Here is a 19,050-nt window from a genome sequence, read left to right as displayed (position 1 = left end):
TTTGCCTGCATAGTCTCAGTGAGGTTGGTGTTAAGATGTCAGCCAGATAGAGTTAAGGGAAAGATGAAAGGCAGGGAAAAGCAATCTGATTGTCAAAGTGGTAAGAATAAGCTAGTGAGAAATAGATCATTGGAGAGTTAGGGAGCTGAAGGCCTTAACTGTGTACACCTCAGGGCTAATTCATAGGGGTGTGGCTTAGAGTCAGGACACTGCCTGGAATGATTATCTCTTCATGGATATCTCCTGGGAAAATAATGCTGGGTAAGTGGGTGGGTGGAGCTAACAAAAGGACTTGACTTGGGTGACTCAGCAAAAATCATTTCTTTAACTGGACAAAATTGATTTTTTTCTTTAATATATACATATATTTGCCTACCTGAATGTAATTTGCACCCCATTCAGTCCTCTCACTTATATTAATGTGGCTTTTGTGATACCCAGGACAATTAGATTAAATATATTGCTGTTGATACCTAACTAAAGAGGTGTTCACTCAGCGCTCTTGGGAAATAGCATAGGTTTAATAGAAATAACATGGATTTGGGAGACAGACTGACCTGTGGGGAGATACACAAGTCCAAACACAGAGCAGTTGAGTAGATAAGATATGCACATGAATAACTGTAATACAAGGTCAAATCTACTAAGGGACATACAGATAAAATCCTTGCTGTTTCAGAGGAAATGTGATTAGAGATTAAGAGGGAAGGGCATTAATGTAAAAGAACAGTAGACAAAAATCACATGAATAGAAGAATGTGAAGGATGTACAGGAAAAAGCAAGCAATTTAATGTGGTTGTAGTGTGGGCAGTATGAAACGGAATAATAGGCAGTTGGAGAACAACAAATGTACCAGTAACTTGAGTTTTATGAATTAATATGAGACAGTTTTTTCCAACTGTAAAATAACTGTATGCTTACCCCATTGTAGTATGTAGGACTCTTTCAGATGCAAATGTTGGAAATATAATTAAGTAACCTTAAGCAAAAAAGAGAAAGTTTGTATAGTAATTGAGAAGTCTGTTATAGGCTTCAGGCAGAGCTGATGTCTTTCTCCCATCTTTTCACTTAACTTGTCCATTCAACACATAGGGTTTTTCTTTTTTCTGTTAAGCCTCATTCCTATAATCTATTGGGATTGAGTTTATTCCAAATTGTGGTAAAATTAGGTTAGTTATAAATATTGTCTTTGCCTTGTCTTTTCAAAAAAAAAATCTTTCTATACAAAGCTTTATTGAGCAATTGCTAGGCTGGAGCCTTTTAGAATCAGGGATGTGACCTGGGATTGCTGCCTGAAAGTTGAGTTGTTTTTTGTTGTTTTTTGTTGTTTTTTAGAGGTAGTGGAAGGTTATGGGCGGTAGGGGGCGTGGTGGTGGTGGTGGTGGTGGTGGTGGTGGTGGTGGTGAGACCTTGACCGAAAATCAAACCTCAGACCCTTCGGTCAGCAGTCCTATGCTCTAACCACTGAGCAACTTTTTAGGGTCAGATGTCTTTTTTTTTTTTTTTTTTTTTTAATATATTTTATTGATTTTGTACAGAGAGGAAGGGAGAGAGATAGAGAGTTAGAAACATCGATGAGAGAGTCATTGATCAGCTGCCTCTTGCACACCCCCGACTGGGGATATGCCTGCAACCAAGGTATATGCCCTTGACCCGAATCGAACCCGTGACCTTTCAGTCCCCAAGCCGACGCTCTATCCATTGAGCCAAACCGGTCTCGGCTCAGATACCTTTATGTGTATAAAACTATCTCTGAAGCCATTGATTAATTTGCTTTGTGTAGTGATTCAACTTAACAAAAATGCTTGTGTCTTGCTATTAGTCCTGGGGGGCAGGGTGTACTTGAGAGGTGATTAGTGATATGGTATAAAGCTGGATGGGACCTCAAATTTATACTCAGGGAATTCACAATGCAGTGAGGCAATCAGACTTGGGCACAACTAAGTATGATACAAATCAGGTGAAGTGCTAAACCAGAGGCCTGAACCACTCACAGAGGAGGAAGGATCTCATCTGTTTCACAGGGGTGTGGTAAGAAAAAGAACAGAGTCTTACTTCAGTGTTACCTAATATCAAGCATGGGTTTTACATCTTTTTTTTTATTATTAAAAGTTTGATGAGCCTTGAAATGTATAAATTTTCTGAATTTCTAATAAGAGTTCTTGCTTTTCTTTCTTTTTTAAACGGGCTTACTAAAAGTGGAATTACTGGGTTATATGTATAAAGTTTTTAGATTGCTTTATTGGAAGGTTATACTCATTTAAATTCTCACTAGTAGCAAAGTGCACCTCTCATCATACCATTCCAAATAATGAGAAATATAATTTTTTAAAAAAAAGCTTGGCATATTTCTGATAATCGATGAAATTTCATTATACTTCTTTGATTAGTAGTAAAGTTGAAATCTTCTTTGTGTTCTCTGAACTTGGTTTCTTAGTATTTCTTATTTATTTATTTATTTATTAAAAATATATTTTTATTGATTTCAGAAAGGAAGGGAAAGGGGGAGAGAGATAGAAACATCAGTGAAGAGAGATAATCATTGATCAGCTGCCTCCTGCCCTTCTGGGAATCAAGCCTGCAACTGGGCATGTGCCCCTAACCGGAATCGAACCTGGGACCCTTCAATCTGGAGGCCGATGCTCTGTCCACTGAGCCAAACCGGCTAGAGCAGTTTCTTAGTATTTTTATTAAGAGTTTACATGAGTTCTTTATAAGGCAATTGCCTTTTGCTTTGAAGGTGCTTTCGAAATTTTCCTACCCACCCATCAGTTTTTACCAAGTTTCCAGATTTATGCAGCTGGGGCAGCAACCCCCTTCTTGTGTGAATGTTGTCAAAGCTTTTATTTCTTGAAGCAGAAGTGGCGCTGATATGAGAAACAGAGTATTAGAATTCATCCAGAATTAAGAAGGGGAGTGGGCAGCAAGGAGAAAGGGTAAAGAATTCATTGCCATTGATTATGGAAGGAGGGAGTTAAGAGGTAGGAAGTGGTGGTCTGGTATAGGGTTGTCTTAGTTGTCTTTTGAAAACTTTTGTTCAACCTCTCTGTGGAACATTTCCTCATAAGCAGCCCCACTATGGCACATCAATAAAGTTGCTGTATGATGTGGTATGTGAAATGGCAGCCTGAATGTAATGTGTCCTTTTGAGTCCTCAGTGCCTTTGCTGTTCCCATCTTGTTCTTCTCAATATGGACTGTCTTTGCTTACTACTACTTAAAAAAAAAAAAAAAAAAAAAAAATATATATATATATATATATATATTATATATATATATATATATATATATATATATATATATATAAATAATTGATTTTTTACAGAAAGGAAGGGAGAGGGATAGAGAGTTAGAAATATGGATCTGCCTCCTGTACACCCCCTACTGGGGATGTGCCCGCAACCAAGGTACATGCCCTTGACCGGAATTGAACCTGGGACCCTTCAGTCTGCAGGCTGACACTCTATCCACTGAGCCAAACTGGTTAGGGCTCTCTGCTTACTTCTACTCACTGTGCCTTGCTGCTGAAGAGCCAGGCTTCAAGATTTCTTTCAGCAATTTTTTTTCCTGCTAAGTCTGCGTATTCCTTCCTTGAAAAATAAAATAGCTCTTATTAACACCTGAGTTAATACCCAAAGCATTATGTGTTAAAGGAATATTAACAGCTAAAAACTACTTTAAAGAAGTTCTCTTACTTTATGATCTAGTCATACTTTTTAATTTAGTCACCCAGAACAATTTTCAACTGGGTGTGCTGCAAGAATTTTAAAAACATCAATACCTGACTATTTAGTCAGGAGCACTGACCTCTTTTCTTTTAGATTGTCAAATAAAAAATGACAACAGCCAACACAACAATAGCCATCATGTGTGAATGAATACAAATTATACTTCTTCTTTTTTTGTCAGATAAAAAAATGTATTTTTGGTGTGCTGCAGAATTCTAATAATTAGTTTAGGTGTGCCATGAGTTGAAAAGAGTTGAAAATTGCTGATTTAGAGCATGTTAAGAAAGAAAATTCAAGGAATTAATATTAGAACAGTCATCTCCTTTAGGACTCATCAGGACTATAATTACCTTACAGGGTGTTATTGTTATTTCCAATTTACCTGTGAGGAAACTGGTATCAGAGAAATTCAGTACTTGTCCAGCATCAGTTAATAAGCAGCAAAGTTTGGTCCCGAGCCCAGGTCTCCCTGACTCTAGAGCTAGCGTCTTTTCATTATTATGTTCTTCTGTCTGTCTTTCCACATGTGGAGACGGGGATATACATAGTCAGGGCAAAGACACCATAGAAGCCTCAGTCAGTTTTGGGAAGTCAGTATACTAAAATCCTTCACTCCTGAATGCAAACATGGAATCTTATCTCATCAGACATGACCTTGTCAGCTTTTCAATTACCTGGAAGAAACAGTTATATGGATTCAGACTATTTCCTAGTAAACTGAGTTAATGTGACATGAGTCACCTCTGTAAAAGCATACGTGCAAAGTCAAAGGATCGACCAGACAAACTATTGGAATTACTTCTGTGGTGGCTATGGAGATTGACTGTTCACAGACTGACTTGCTAATAAGGAATTTTCTCAGGGCCTAATATAAAGGAAACTCTTAATAGCAAGATGTTATTTTTCCATTAAGCAAAAGGATTTAATTTTTCAAGTCTTTATAAATCATAACTAATTGTAACCAACAATAACTACCATTTATGAGCACATATTATATACTGGGAACTATGCTTTTTGTATATTCTGTTTTAATTCTCACAACAACCTTTTGAAACAGATATTATTCCACTTTTATGGAAGAGGAAACTGAGGCTTGACAGGAAAATAATTTCCCAAGATCACATATAGTACTTAGAAAGCAGCTAGAGCTGGATATACATTAATTCAAAAGCTTATTCTCCAAAGAGTTCAGATTAAAAAAAGTTTGAGAATACTAAATCCAGTATGATAGTCAATATATTGTTTTAAGAATTTATGGTAAGACTGTGGTATAAGAACAAAGTAATAACAGTTTTGAGAATAAAGGCTGCTTGTGTGGAGATAAAGGATGGAATCAGGAAGAAGCACATAGCTAATTTGTATTGGTATTGTCTAGTTCTTAAGTTGGATGATTGGTTTATACATATATTTTGTTCATATTATAAAACATTTTAAAACTCACATATTTGTATTATGTTCCATTGTCATTCGTTTCATTTTCATAGGAACCTTGATAAAGGTCACTGTTGATCCTTGCCTAGACTTGTTTTTTAAATATTGAGGTGTCAATATTTAAATAATTTTTAAAATGAAAAGTGGTATATGCTCACTGAAAAAAATTGGCAAAATAGAAAAATAATCATCCCAAATAATCACCCAACACCTCTTCTTCCCACCCACTTAGTTGATATTTTAGTATATTTCCTTTCAGTCTTTTTTTTTAAATTGTTTAAAGTATTATAAATAGTAGTATATATGTCTCCTTTTTTCCCCCCCATTGACCTTCCCCCGGCCTCCTCTACTCCCCAGCAATGTTACCCCCCCCCCCCCCCCCCCCCGCCCCAGGGTCTTACGTCCATTGGTTATGCTTATATACATGCATTCAAGTCCTTCAGTTGATCTCTTACCATTCCCCCAACCCCCGCTAGGCTTCCCAGTTTAATTTAACAGTCTGTTCAATGCTTCTCTGCCTCTGTATCTACCTTTTTGTTCATCAGGTTATAATGTTCTTTATTATCCACAAATAGTGAGATCATGTATTTTTCTTTCACTGACTGGCTTATTTCACTTAGCATAATGCTCTCCAGTTCCATCCATGCTGATGTAAATGGTAAGAAATCCTTTTTTTTTTTTTTTAGCAGCTAGTATTCCATTGTGTAGATGTACCATAGTTTTTTAATCCGCTAATCTGCTGATGGGCATTTAGGCTGTTTCCAAATCTTAGCTATTGTAAATTGTGCTGCTATGAACATAGGGGTGATATATCCTTTCTGATTGGTGTTTCTGTTTTCTTGTGATATATTCCTAGAAGTGGTATTACTGGGTCAAATGGCAGTTCCATTTAAAATTGTTTGAGGAAATGCCATACTGTTTTCCACAGTGTCTGCACCAGTCTGCATTCCCACCAACAGTAGAATCCTCTCCAGCACTTGTCATTTGTTGATTTGTTAATGATTACCATTCTGACAGGTGTGGGGTGGTATCTCGTTGTTTTAATTTGCATCTCTCAGATGATTAGTGACTTTGAGCATGTTTACACATGCTGTAACATGAAAACATACGTTAAATGAAGGAAGCCAGTTACAAAAGCCCATATATTGTATGATTCCATTTATAGGCTATGACCAGAATAGTCAATCCACAGATTAATGATTGCCTAGGGCTGAGAGTATGGGGGGAAATTGAGTATGAATGTTAATAAGAACAGATTTCTTTTTCAGTTAACAAAATGTTCTAAAATTGGTATGGTGATGGTTATACAACTCTGGATATACTCAAAACTATTGAATATATGTTAATTATAGCTCAATAAAGTTTTATATTAAAACAAAAAAGAATGATGACAGCTGAGTAAGGATGGGTATTGGAGGTATGATGATTGTGGAAAAGATATGAAATAAACTCTGGGAGAGTACAAGAATATACTGACTGGAAATATATTTATTGGGGGGTGTGATTGATAGGCAGTACTTGAGGGGCCTATTGAAGTTTGTGGACTTAAATATAATGTGAGCTCAGTTGGCACTGTTGTGCTGCTTAGGTAGGAACAAATAATAGGTGGAGTGCTGGACTTAACTAAAATTGGGTTTTGCCAAGGAGTGCAAAAGAAATTAGAAGTAAGTTGAGGGAATACTCAAGGGAATGATTAGATAACCATGAGATCTAACTTAGGAAAGAAGGAAATTGAGAACATAAGAGGGCAAAGAACACTGAAAAAAGTGATAGTTTGGAATTAGATATCCTAGAGAGGCTGAGAAATTATTGGAGTTAAGGTATTTAGAGGGAGTCAGAAAAGATCAGTGGTGGTGGTCAGAAAATGGGACATCTGAAATTGAGAGCTTATAAGTGGCACTATTACAACCAGGGTTTCTCATTGGAATCATGAAACATAGACAATGAACAGATTGTTATCCTACTTCTCTCAAGGATGGTACAAAACTGGTACCAACTATTCTAGATGCAGCGGACAAAGATCAACTCATCACATACAATGTATGCCTCAAGGCATTAGGCTTACTTCTTTCTCAGAACCCCCCCCCTGAGAAAGGCTGGGATAGTCATCAAGGAACTGAGAGGCAAGAGCATTTGATGCATCATACCTTAGGTTGAAACCTATAAAATCTACAACTTGATATGCTTCAGTGTAATACAGTTTATAGATATTTAAATCACCAAGAATGATGGCAGGAGTGGTGAAGAGAAAGACAGTGATATATTAAAATTTTCATTGAATGGTTGGGAAATGTGGGTGGCTCGTGGAGGGCAGGTGATCAGGAGAACAAGCAATGACTACTTCAGGGTTGGGTAGCAGGGGTAACACTGATTTGTGCTTCAAACTAGGTTTTTCCAGTAGGCTGGAAGCAACGAGGAAGAAGAGGATATCTACCCCAACCCCAGGTCAGTATTGCTATGGTGTGAGGAAGAAGGTACAAGGCAAAGAAGTATCCTCCGAGGACAGCCATCTTTCAGTGAGATCAAGGAGATGAAGAGAATGTTCAGAGGAGGCTGAGAATGTCATGGGAGTGTGTGACGGGGGGTTGTTGATCACTGGCCGGAATTCCAGAAGGCAGAGTCATTTCGAGAGTAGGAGTGGATGATTGGGTCAGATTAGAAAAGCCTTCCCAGAGTCAGAGTAGAGTTTTGTGGGGATGAGAGATGCCAGGGAGGCTTGGATTTCTTGTGGTGTCAAGGTAAACAAACAAGGCATGTTTTATCCTGGTTATCTCTTAAAGAAGCAGTGCTAGGCAATAGAACTGTCTGTAATGACAGAAATGTTCTATATCTGTGGAGTCAAATATGAAAGCCGTAGTCACATGGCTATTGAGCACATAAAATGTGGCTCATGGGACTGAGATGAATTTTAAATTATATTTAACTAGAGGCCCAGAAATTCATGCATGGCGGGGAGTGGGGGTCCCTCAGCCTTGCCTGCACCTTCTTGCAATCAGTGACTTCTTGGACATCCCTCTTGTAATCCGTGACTGCTAACCGCTTGCTTGCCTGCCTGCCTGCCTGCCTACCTGATTGCCCCTAACCACTCTGCCTGCCTGCGGATTGCCCCTAATCACTCGCCTACCTGACTAATCGCCCCTAACCATTCGCCTGCCTGCCTGATTGCCCCTAACCACTCTGCCTGCCTGCCTGATCTCCCCTAATTGCTTGCCTGCCTGTCTGATCGCTCCTAACCACCTCTGCCTCACCCTCTGCTTCAGCCCTGCTTTGTCTGGAAGGACATCGGGAAGGTCATTCAGCTATCTGATCTAATTAGCATATTATGCTTTTATTATTATAGATTCTAATTAAGATTTAAATTTAAATAGCCACATTGCTATTAGGCTAGTTCTTATGGGAGGTCAGCACATTGAGGCAGGCAGCATGCAGGTGAAGTGCACCTTTCCTTCTTCCTCTTACAGCCCACTGAGGAGTATCTGGCTGGGTGAGGGGCACTTTTACTAGGAACATAAAGTCTATGGCCTCCTCTTATTTTCTGCTGAGGTGGTTTTGAGGTTGAGGGAGATAAATTGAGAATGACAAATCTCTCTTCTTTGTATATATAATTTCTACTCCTCAAGGAGCCATTTGTTTCACTCTTATAGTTCTAGGCCATATGCTTTATTTGTGATTGCTTGTCTTTGGATTTTTGGAAACAAATGTGCTGATATTTACATAGTATTGATAATTGTTCTATAATTCTTTGGTTATTTGCTGTTCATTCTGTTTGTACAAATCAGTATGGGAACCACTTAAAACTAAGACCTAACTCAAATTTTAGACAGGTTGAGAAGTGCTTATCTTAAGGATGGGCTTAAATCTTTGGCTAAGGCTAAAAAATAAGTCTGGAGAAATAATAATGATAATTACAATTAACAACTTATGTTTGATGAGTGCTTTCTGTGGGCTGGAAACTCTTACAGCTTATTTGGATTACCTGATGTGATTCTTACCAAAACTCATGAGGATAGATGCTGTATCATCTCATTTTGTAGATAACTCAAACTAATACTCAGCTTAAGTTATTTGACTATGATGAATAGCTAGTAGAGTCCCAGTTTGGACATCATTTTGTCCAACTCTAAAGTTAGTGTACTTTATTCCACAAGCATTACTGCTTTCTTTTGTCTTACCCGGATCGAGGCAAGTCCCAAGGGCAATTCCTTAGAGTGTTTCCATCTCTCAGATCTTGGTGACATCCTTCCTCTCCTCCATTTTGCTTACCTTGCCTGGTGGTTGTTTTCCTGGTAGTTGTTCTCAGACTCCATTGTTCCTTTTTGAAATCTTTGGCTCTTGTCACCAGCAGCAAGGGTTTTGGATTTCAGTTTCATACTGAATTCTCTGCCAGCTCCTGGTTGAAGTGATTGTCCCAACCCTTATAAACTGGAGTTGGAAGCTCCTTTAAGAGCAACTTACACTTTTCTATTTCTTTGTAGGGAAAACTTAGCTGCAAGGCCCAGTCCAGTCCGTCCTGATTCTAACATTAAATAATAGAATTAGTATGTGGTTCCCAGCAATCTGCCAACTCTCTCCCCTCAGATGCTTTTCCACCTGCCTACTCACTTACTACTTAACACTTTTTCTTTTCCCATCCTTTACCCTTTTATTTTCCAGGAGAGGTAGCCTACTCTTATCAGAGAACATATGCCTCTTTTACGTCAGACTTGTATTGTGGTTTGTTGTTGTTGTTTTGGCTTTGTGATCTTGATCAGTTATTTAATATTTAATCATCTATAAAGTATGAATAATGACATATGCCTTGTAGATTTTGTTCTAAGGATTGAGATTATGATTATAAAGTCTCTGGTACAGAGCAGGTCCTCATAAAACAAGAGCTCTTTTTTTCCTCCTTGAATCTATTGCTATGATTTAATTGGCAAATATTTATTAGTGTCTAATATGTGCTAGATTTTGCTGAGGATGCTGAAGAGATCAAAACAAAACTCAGAATCTCTAAATTCAGAAAGTTGCATGATGTACAAAGGAGACTGACATACAAACAAATAACAAGAAATGTGCTAAGTGCAATAGAGGTATATATAAAGTGCTAGAAGCAATTTTTTTCCAGCCCTGTCTGTGGAGTGTTCCCAAGTATTTCTTTTGGAAAAAATACTGGGTAGTCAAGATGGGGGAACAAATGGAAAGAGAGAGAGGAAAAACAACCTTTAAAAGTTTTTGTAATCTGTGAGGTGCCAACCTTTTAAGAATTGATTTTAGCAGTGCCCTTGATAAAATCTCTCATGAAGTCCTTGTACATAAGATGGAGAAATGTGGGCTGGCTGATAGAGTAGCAGGAGGATTTGAAGGCTATATAACTATGTTCAGGATATTTTTCTCCTGCAGTACTTTATTTTTACTTATAAAATCTCTGGGGTGGAAGGAACCTTAGAAATAGATTACCTACTTTCTCTGTACTCTGCTCTCTTTCTCTCCCTTTTAATTCTTAATTCAACAGTACAGAAAGTATATGGTGAAAAACATACCATCTTCCTAATTCAGTCCTCAAGTGTCGCTGTCTTCCTCCACAGAGACAAACGCTATTAATAGTTACTTGTGTGTATCATCTTGTTTTATTATGCATGTCTCTTTATACTTGGTGTTATAGTTATTTGAGTGTATGTTGTCTCCCTTAATACATTGTAAGCTCCTTAGGGCAAGAACCCCACCTCATAATTTCCTATATCTCCCCAAATTACTCACATATTAAAGATTCTCTGTAAATATGGATGAAGATGATTGTCATATATGCAGATGACACAAAACTGGAAAAGAGAGCTAATAACATTAGATGACAGAATCAATATTGCAGATGAACTTGACAGACTGCAATGTTCACCTGAAAAGAACAAGGACATTCCTGGCTGGTGTTGCTCATTGGTCAGGCATTGTCCCATATACCAGAAGGTTGCCAGTTCAATTTCCTAGTCAAGGGCACATGCCAGGTAGGGGCATTCAGGAGACAGCACATAAATGTTACTAGTATACTCTCACATTTTTGATGTTTCTCTCTCTCCCTCTCTTCCCTCTCTCTCTAAAAGTCAGTAAACTATTGCCAAAAAACAAACAAAACACACACACACACACACACACACACAAAAAAAAACTGGGACAAATATAAAGTTCTGTGTTTAAGGGGAGAGGGGCTACACAACAGTGTAGTTACCCAAGTATAGAGTTAGGAGATTTGTCTTGATAACATATTATTTGAAGATGAGTGGGAAGGGGAGGGAATGGACCTTAATTGCCTTATGTTCAATTTAAGCCAGTGAGAATTTTGGTTGGAAAGGTATAAATCTCTCTCTCAGATACTGCAGGTTGGGGTAGTACACAAAAACCTGTCTTGGTGTGGACTAGGTTTTTAGGTACTATGGCAAATAGGGATAAATAGATCTCATTAGCAAACACGGACATATCTTGTAGCTGGCAGTTTCAGTACATATTTCCAGGTGTATTCTCTGTACTAGAAAGTCAGAAGTTTCTCAGACAGTGCATGTCTCAAGACAGTGCATGGAGTAGGATTTTAAACTTTGCTTCTTGTTATACATTTTGTCTTTTATATTCAGAGTCTACTGCTAACTGATAGCTTTTCTTCATTTTTTGTTGAAAGTGTTGACTTGGAGACAAATAGAGGCCCAGAGCAAGAGGGACAGTGGAATAGTGGCCCAGACTTCCTTAGACATTGAGAAGTAAGTATGTACGCTGTGTTTAACATACCATTGCTTGAATCAAAAAACAAAACAAAAAAAAAGACCAATTTTTCTCTTTCCCTGGGTTTCTTTGGCCTGCCAATCACTTTGTTGCTTGGATGACTGAATTTCTTTTTTTTTATTCTCATTTTATGTCAATGTATGTGGCCTCTGTATATCCCTTTTTATTACCCTAAAAAATTCTGCTATCCACTCCACTTCCACATTGTTCTTAACTTTAGAATCAGAGCATAAGTGAAAACAGTAAAGCTAAATTTCAATGTTAGTTTTATAAAAACAGTTTAGATATGGTGATTTAGTAGAATACAAGAAAGCAAGAAAATGTGTCACACATACCAAATTAAGGATGTTGAGTTATGTTACTCACGTCTGCAACTTTAATTTTAACATTATCTACCAAAATAAACTTTATTCCTCATAACTTAAAATGTGTGTGTGTCTGTGTAATAGTTTTTTATGTACAGTTTACCCCACTGTTTTGGTTGCATTAAACTAATTTTAAAATTAAATTTTTTTTTTCTTTGAATTTACTTCTTAGTGCTTTGGGGAAGCAGCGAGCTATTTTGTGATATAATGATAACAGAAGTTGGGTTGCAAAAGGTTGGGCAATATAGAAGACTTCCTTGGGTTGTGGGTTGCAGTTTGACAAGAAAGCACATTTTAAGGGGTTGGGTTTGAGTGCTTTTTCCCAACAGTAAAGATATTACCAATAGTACATTAGAGCAGTTAGTCATTAGGCAGAAATGTTTACCTTAGAAACAGATTTAGACCCTACATTTTAGAGTTTCCTTCTCCAATCCAGTTGAGCAGAGTTGATCCCTTGCTCCTTTTGGAATCACTGTCATGTGGACATTCTTCTAGGACTGTATTCATCACAGTGTATTGCAGTAATTTGTTTTGTTCATTTTTGAGATTTCTGTTTCCTTGGCTAGGCTGTTAGTTATCTGAAGGCAGATACTTGCCTTCATTCATACTCTATTCTTCAGCATCAAATAAAATGTGTCTGAGACAGCAACAACAATAAAACCTATTTGTTGAGTACCTAATACTGTGTACCAGCCATTGTGCTAGGTGCTTTATTTACTATATAACTGTTACAATAGCTTTTAAGGCAGTTATCCTTTTTTCTTTTAATAAAGAAACTGAAGAGAAATTGTAAGTAACTGGTTGAGATCATGAGGGCAGAACTGACAAAGCCTACTTGGACATGCTCCTTCCTCAGTGATGCCATCTTTCACATAGTAGGAGATTAATAAATGTTTTTGCATTAATTGATAAACTGTGCAAGGTTCACTGGTCTGCTTTTCTCCCATCCAAGTACTAACCAGGTCCGATCCTGCTTAGCTTCCAAGATCAGGGTGGTATGGCCGTAGACTGCTTTTCTCATAAGGAAGAGTTTTACTTGCATTCTCCGAGATGATTAAATACTTGAGACTTACTTCTTCTATTTTAAAAACCTCTAGAGAAATTCTTCCCTAGAGCCAATCCAAATTTTCCTTGCTGTAGTAATTGAGTTGTAATGGCCAGAAAGAGAAATCTAAAATAAAATAGCAAACTTTGAAAAGTTTCCTTTAGCTTCTTAAAACTGAGATGATCTTGAGTCAGGCAAACCTGGCTTCTGACATTTATTAGCTATAGAACCTTGGGGGGAAAAGGACCTTCTTAGTAAGGCTGGGAATTAATTGAGAAATTGTATTTAAAGCACCTTCAGCCATTATTAAATACTTAATAATTGTTCATTTTCTTCCTTTGTTCTCAATGATTCCTTTTTCACCAATGTCCAATTCTCCTTATAATTTCATCTCTTTCCACAAACTGAACTGTTACAAAATGATTAAAAAAAAAAAAAAACTATGTGTATGAAATTATGCAGAAGCCTTTGGCAGAACCACATGGTTTTGGTAACTTCCTAGGTGATGTTGCAGGTTGTAGGATTAAGGAAGTCAGCATATGGACAGACTTGACTTACTAATCAGGCAATTTCATCTATGCTGGTAAAATTGTCATCTTGGTTTAATGCTTTTGATGCTCCCTTTTCTGTCTAAATTTTAACTTCCCTTTGAAAAAACGATTAAACTTAATTTCAGAAGAGTTTGACAGAATATTTTATGTCTAAAGAGCAATCAGCATTGTTTGAGATAGTTAGAAGTGCTGGTTTTATTACCATCCCACGGCTGCAACAGCAGGGTACAGAGAAACAGCCTGGGAAAACCACTAATCACTCAGTCCTTTTGATTGTCATTGGGTTAGTTTTATTGGCAGCCCTGCTGAGCAACTCTGCATTGGTTGACATGTCTCCTCCACAGAATAACTTTGAGACGTAAAAACATGATTTGAGACATATCCAGGAGCCCAGTGGCAAAAGCAAACCTTAAAACTGCTTTTTCTCTCTTTCTTCTGATTGGCTAGGAATGAGAAGTGTTATCTGTGTAAATCCTTGGTCCCATTCAAAGAGTACCAGTGTCATGTAGAGTCCTGTCTCCAGCTTGCAAGGCATGACCAGGGAGACGGGCCTGCAGAGAGTGGGAGAGTACACTCAGCTGAGGAGGGGAAGCAGCGGCAGTGGCTGAGGAACCCAAAGGTAAGTGGAGTGTTTTAACAGGAAAGGCTACCTATCCTTCCACAGTTCTGTTCTGGGGTTTTCTCCTCTTTTCTCCCTCCTTTTCTTCTGTTTATCTTAAAACAAAATTTGTACTTTTAAAAATGTTTTTTTCTTTTAATTAAAAATAGTATGTTCGTTGTAGGAAATATGGGAAGTAGTTTTTTTTTAAGTGTGAAGATACTGAATATAAACTATAATAAAAAATTAAGATAAATGAAGAAGTATGAGGAATCAGGGGACATTATCAACTTTAATTTCTTCCAGTCTTTTTTTCTATACATTTTTAATGTTGTTGGCACCATACAGTCTGTGTGTGTGTGTGTGTGTGTGTGTACACTTAACATTGTAGCATAAACACCTTTCCTGGTTTATTTTTAAACTGTTTATAAAATTACTCTTAATGTTTGTATTACACAGTTACTTACTAGTAATCATTTTCGTTACTGAACATTCAGATTCTTTCCAGTTCTTCTGTATTAAAAGACTGTGTTTAAAACATTAATCAGTCTTTGTACCACTGGTTATTTTCTTAAAATAAATTTCCTAAAGTAGAATTCTTAGAGCAATGGATATAAACATTTAAAAATCTCGTGAAACATACTGTCAAATTGCTTTCCAGAAAGGTTATCCAATCATACCCCCACTGCCAATATGTGCGATCAGCTCTCTCGAATGCTTTGTGTGCCTGGCCTTAGGAAGCTGTGGCTCTGGCCTCTGGTTGCTGGGAAGATGGATGTGCTTTCTGGGCTTTGTGATTAGAGATTAGGAAGAGCAAGTCTTGGTTTAGAGAGAAAGATAAAACAGCAGCTCCGTGTTATAGGCTTCCATAGCAATCACTGTATGCTAAGATGAAGAAGCCATTATCTGTCATGACAGAAGCAGCAACCGTTGTATGAATGGGGTGGTTTGTGGTGGTGATTTGGAGTTAGGTTTTATAGGTATGTGCTTATACCGTAGAGCCAATTTATTCTTATCACTGCCCCTAGAATTTACCTCAAAATTGTCATTTTCTATTCGATATTTAAATCTCTCAGAATGTATAGTAGGTCAAAGGCTGCTTGTATTTAATATGATCTTGGTGGAATAATTTGCCTTCACTCGAATTCGTTCCTCGATAATATTGGCATAAAGATATATTCTCTTCATCACGGTTTGCTTTTTAACTTGTATACCCTCATGTATGAGAAAGCAAAAGACTTTCTTAGAGGTCGCCTCCACACCTCGTTCCTTAGGAGACAGGTGTGATCTGGGCTAAGGAAGTTGTTTTTTAGATTCTCTGCTGTGAGGTAATCCTTCCCTTCCCTTTCATCTATTTGTCTCTGCCACAGGAAAAAGGCCACAGTGAAGGCCGACTCCTCAGTCTCTTGGAACAGTCTGAGCACAAGACTGCAGGTGAGGAACCCAGGGCCAGTTTTCTGGGCTTTTGGCCAAGGCCTTCAAGTGAAAAGAAGCACTGCCTATTCCTTATTTGTTAGAGTTGTGTGGGTACACATTTCACCTGAGTAGCAAGCCTTTGAGACTCGGTCTGGGTCATCTCTCCCTAAGAAAGATGGGAGATAGCCTGTCTTATTCATCATGCATTTCATTTCATGTTTTATGAAGCCTAAACTTCCAGGACTGCCTGTTGAACTGGGAAAAAACATTTCCAGATGACAGGGCAATGACACAAGCAGAGGTGGGGAACCTTTTTTCTGCCAAGGACCATTTGGCTATTTACAACATCATTCACAGACCATGCAAAATTAACAACTTAAAAATTATGTTACTATGAAAAAAAGTACCTAGATTTATTGAATTTTAAGTCCTGCCTGTGGTTGCCTTGGCAGTCAGACCAAATGATATGACCCATAGGCCAGATGTTCTCCACTCCTGTTAAAGGGACAGGCATGGGAAATCAGACATACCAATGTTACTGCTTCCTTCTAATGTTATATGCTTCATTCATATGTTACCTTTAGCTTAGTGTTCCAACCTATGCTCCTTTTGTAGGCAATAATTCTGTCTCTTGGTGCCTAGTATTTAGGGATCAGTAGATTGGTTACAAGCATTGCATAGAATTAATAATACCAACTTCACAGATTGCAAGGCTTATATCTAGTAAAACTCCAAACATATTCCCTGGCACAAGTAGGCCCTGGATAAACGTTAGCTGCTACCATTACTGTGGTTGTTATTTGCTATTGTTAAAATTCACCAGATGCAGATGGGAGAGGAACTTTGGCTTAAGGCTTTCGATGACTCTAAAAAGGCAGCCTCTCTGAGTCCCATGTTCTGCTGTCTCCGGATCAGCAGGTTATGATTCTCTGCAGGTGGCGGACTTCCCTTGGCAACTCCTTTTTCCTCAAGTCCAGATTTGAAGTAGATTTATCCAGAGGTTGTTTATTTAAAGTGTTCACCTCCATACTTCTGCAGCTGAGTGTTGGATCCTAAATGCTCACATTCCATTAGTCTGGGGATTGGGGATTAGTCTGCAGCCACGTGGATAAGCCTGATGAAAAGCAGTGCCCAGAATACAAGAAGCACATGATCAATGAGAAGTGCTATGACTACAACACTACTAACAACATTATTGCTTTTTCTCTCCTATCACAGATGCAGAGATTAAGACCAAGTCTTCAGAAACAGTGGCCTTCAGGTGAATTGGGGTGTGCATTGAAGTGCGGCTGTGAGCAATTCTAAAGAAGTAGAGGCCTAGTTCTGGGTTCTGTGAATAGTATGATAGTCAAAATGTAGAAGGTAGAAATCATGTGGAACTCACTCTCTCTGCCTCTGTGACCCCCTATATCTTAGCTAAGGATGGAAAAGTAGCTCAGTTCACTTACAGTGTTAAAACAAACAGAGCAAAAGCTATTTCTTACTCCTTTCTACCTCTCTATCCCCACCCAACCCTGCTCTTCTGATTTGGATTTCAAGCAGCTTGGGAATTTGAATCCTCCTTCTCTTACTGTATAACTGTGTGGCTTTAAGGTACATGATTTACCCAATGTCTTCATCTGTAAAAGGGGAATGATATTACTTATTTGATTGGATGATTACAAAGATTATGTGAATTAATAATATATGTAAAAACCCCTGCTACAATGCATGATGCATGCTTAGTGCTTATTAGTAGCTGAATATTGAATTCTAAAATTTTTCCTTTCTCTCTAGGGTACCCTCACCAGGGATGGAAGAGGCAGGCTGCAGCAGAGAGATGCAGAGTTCCCTTGCACATCTCGACTTAAATGAGTCTCCCATCAAGTCTTTTGTTTCCATTTCAGAAGCCACAGATTGCTTAGTGGACTTTAAAAAGCAGTTTACTGTCCGGCCAGGCAGCCGGACACGGTCCAAAGCAGGCAGAGGAAGGAGGAGAAAATCCTGAATTTCTAGGGTCCAAAGGTTGACAAAACCATTAGCAATAAGGATGGACCATGGTCATTAAGCTTTAGTGGCTCCCAGTTCATTATTGAGCAAGTTTTGACACGGCATTTTGCACCACCAGCACTCACTCAGCATTCTGATTTTTGTGTTTTCTATGATCTATACAGACAATTGTGTATATAGTATTCGGTTTTATAACAGCCTGTTTGAATTCACTTATAGTTAAAAGAAAATTTAAATATATTTATATATGTTTGTATGAAAAGTTATTTGAATGAGATGGAGATCTTCCTTTTCCCCCCCTCTGTGTTATAAGGTTTTGGGAACAGATATTTTACTTGTGGGGCTAGTTCTAAGACTTACAAATTACATTTCTGAATGAAAGTTTTTACTAGTCTTTGATATACTACCTATAGTCACTGAATGTGTAGTGCATGGTTCCAGAACACTGTGTGGTTATTTCCTTGACCTTTACTTTTTAAACTATTGATTTCAGAGAAGGGAGAAAGAGAGAGAGAGGGAGAAGGAGAAAACAGTGATGAGAGAAAATCATTGATCGGCTGCCTCCTGCATGCTCCCCAATGGAAACAAAGCACTAAACCCAGGCATGTGCCCTGACCGGGGGTTGAACTGTGACGTCCTGGTTCATAGGTCAATGCTCAACCACTGAGCCACATTGGCTGGGCCCCTTGACCTTTTCTGACATTGTTGTGCAAGGTGCCAGTTCATTGAATCCTACTCCTTATTCTGCTATCCCTATTATTCAGTGACCTGTTACTTCATCTCTTTGCCTCACCCAGTTAAGAATTCTCAGCCAGCCCAGCCGGGTGGCTCAGTTGGTTGGAGCATCACCCTGTACACCAAACGGTTGCAGATTTGATTCCCAGTCAGGACACATACGTAGGTTGCAAGTTCGGTCCCCAGTTGGGGGCATGGGTGGTTAGGCAACCGATTGATGTTTTTCTGTCACATAGATGTTTCTCTCTCTTCCCCTCTAAACATATCCCTGGGTGAGAATTAAAAAAAAAAAAAAAATTCCCAGCCAGAGCATAGAACCTTTGAGGGATCTGTCCTGCCATTCTTCTCAGGAATTTGTAAGTGAACACTGTTTTTAGTTACTTCCTATGCTATTATTTTCCTTTGTAGATTAACCAGTGGGGATGCCAAGCATATTCATTTGTTA

The 19,050-nt window shown here is 38.3% G+C and overlaps 1 protein-coding gene across 11 annotated transcripts in view; it reads left to right on the top strand.

The window, feature by feature from the left end:
* The window catches only part of UIMC1 (ubiquitin interaction motif containing 1), a 70,274-nt gene extending 52,117 nt beyond the window's left edge, over positions 1-18,157 (top strand). For 5 of the 11 annotated variants that reach the window (XM_045576782.1, XM_036425263.2, XM_045576783.1 and 2 more), the window contains 6 exons: positions 7,548-7,604; positions 11,806-11,884; positions 14,315-14,486; positions 15,836-15,899; positions 17,100-17,142; positions 17,658-18,157. In XM_045576782.1, coding sequence (XP_045432738.1) covers positions 7,548-7,604; positions 11,806-11,884; positions 14,315-14,486; positions 15,836-15,899; positions 17,100-17,142; positions 17,658-17,868 — 626 coding nt within the window. In that variant the 3' untranslated portion in view covers positions 17,869-18,157. Of the gene's footprint in view, positions 1-7,547; positions 7,605-11,805; positions 11,885-14,314; positions 14,487-15,835; positions 15,900-17,099; positions 17,143-17,423; positions 17,489-17,657 lie in introns of those variants that run through there. The other 6 variants (XM_036425264.1, XM_036425266.2, XM_036425267.2 and 3 more) reach the window with 5 other exon arrangements.
* Positions 18,158-19,050: the final 893 nt, after the last annotated feature.

Source organism: Pipistrellus kuhlii, unplaced genomic scaffold, assembly GCF_014108245.1.
Source record: "Pipistrellus kuhlii isolate mPipKuh1 unplaced genomic scaffold, mPipKuh1.p scaffold_m20_p_8, whole genome shotgun sequence".
NCBI lineage: Eukaryota > Metazoa > Chordata > Mammalia > Chiroptera > Vespertilionidae > Pipistrellus > Pipistrellus kuhlii.
This window is presented reverse-complemented; position numbering and strand designations above follow the sequence as displayed.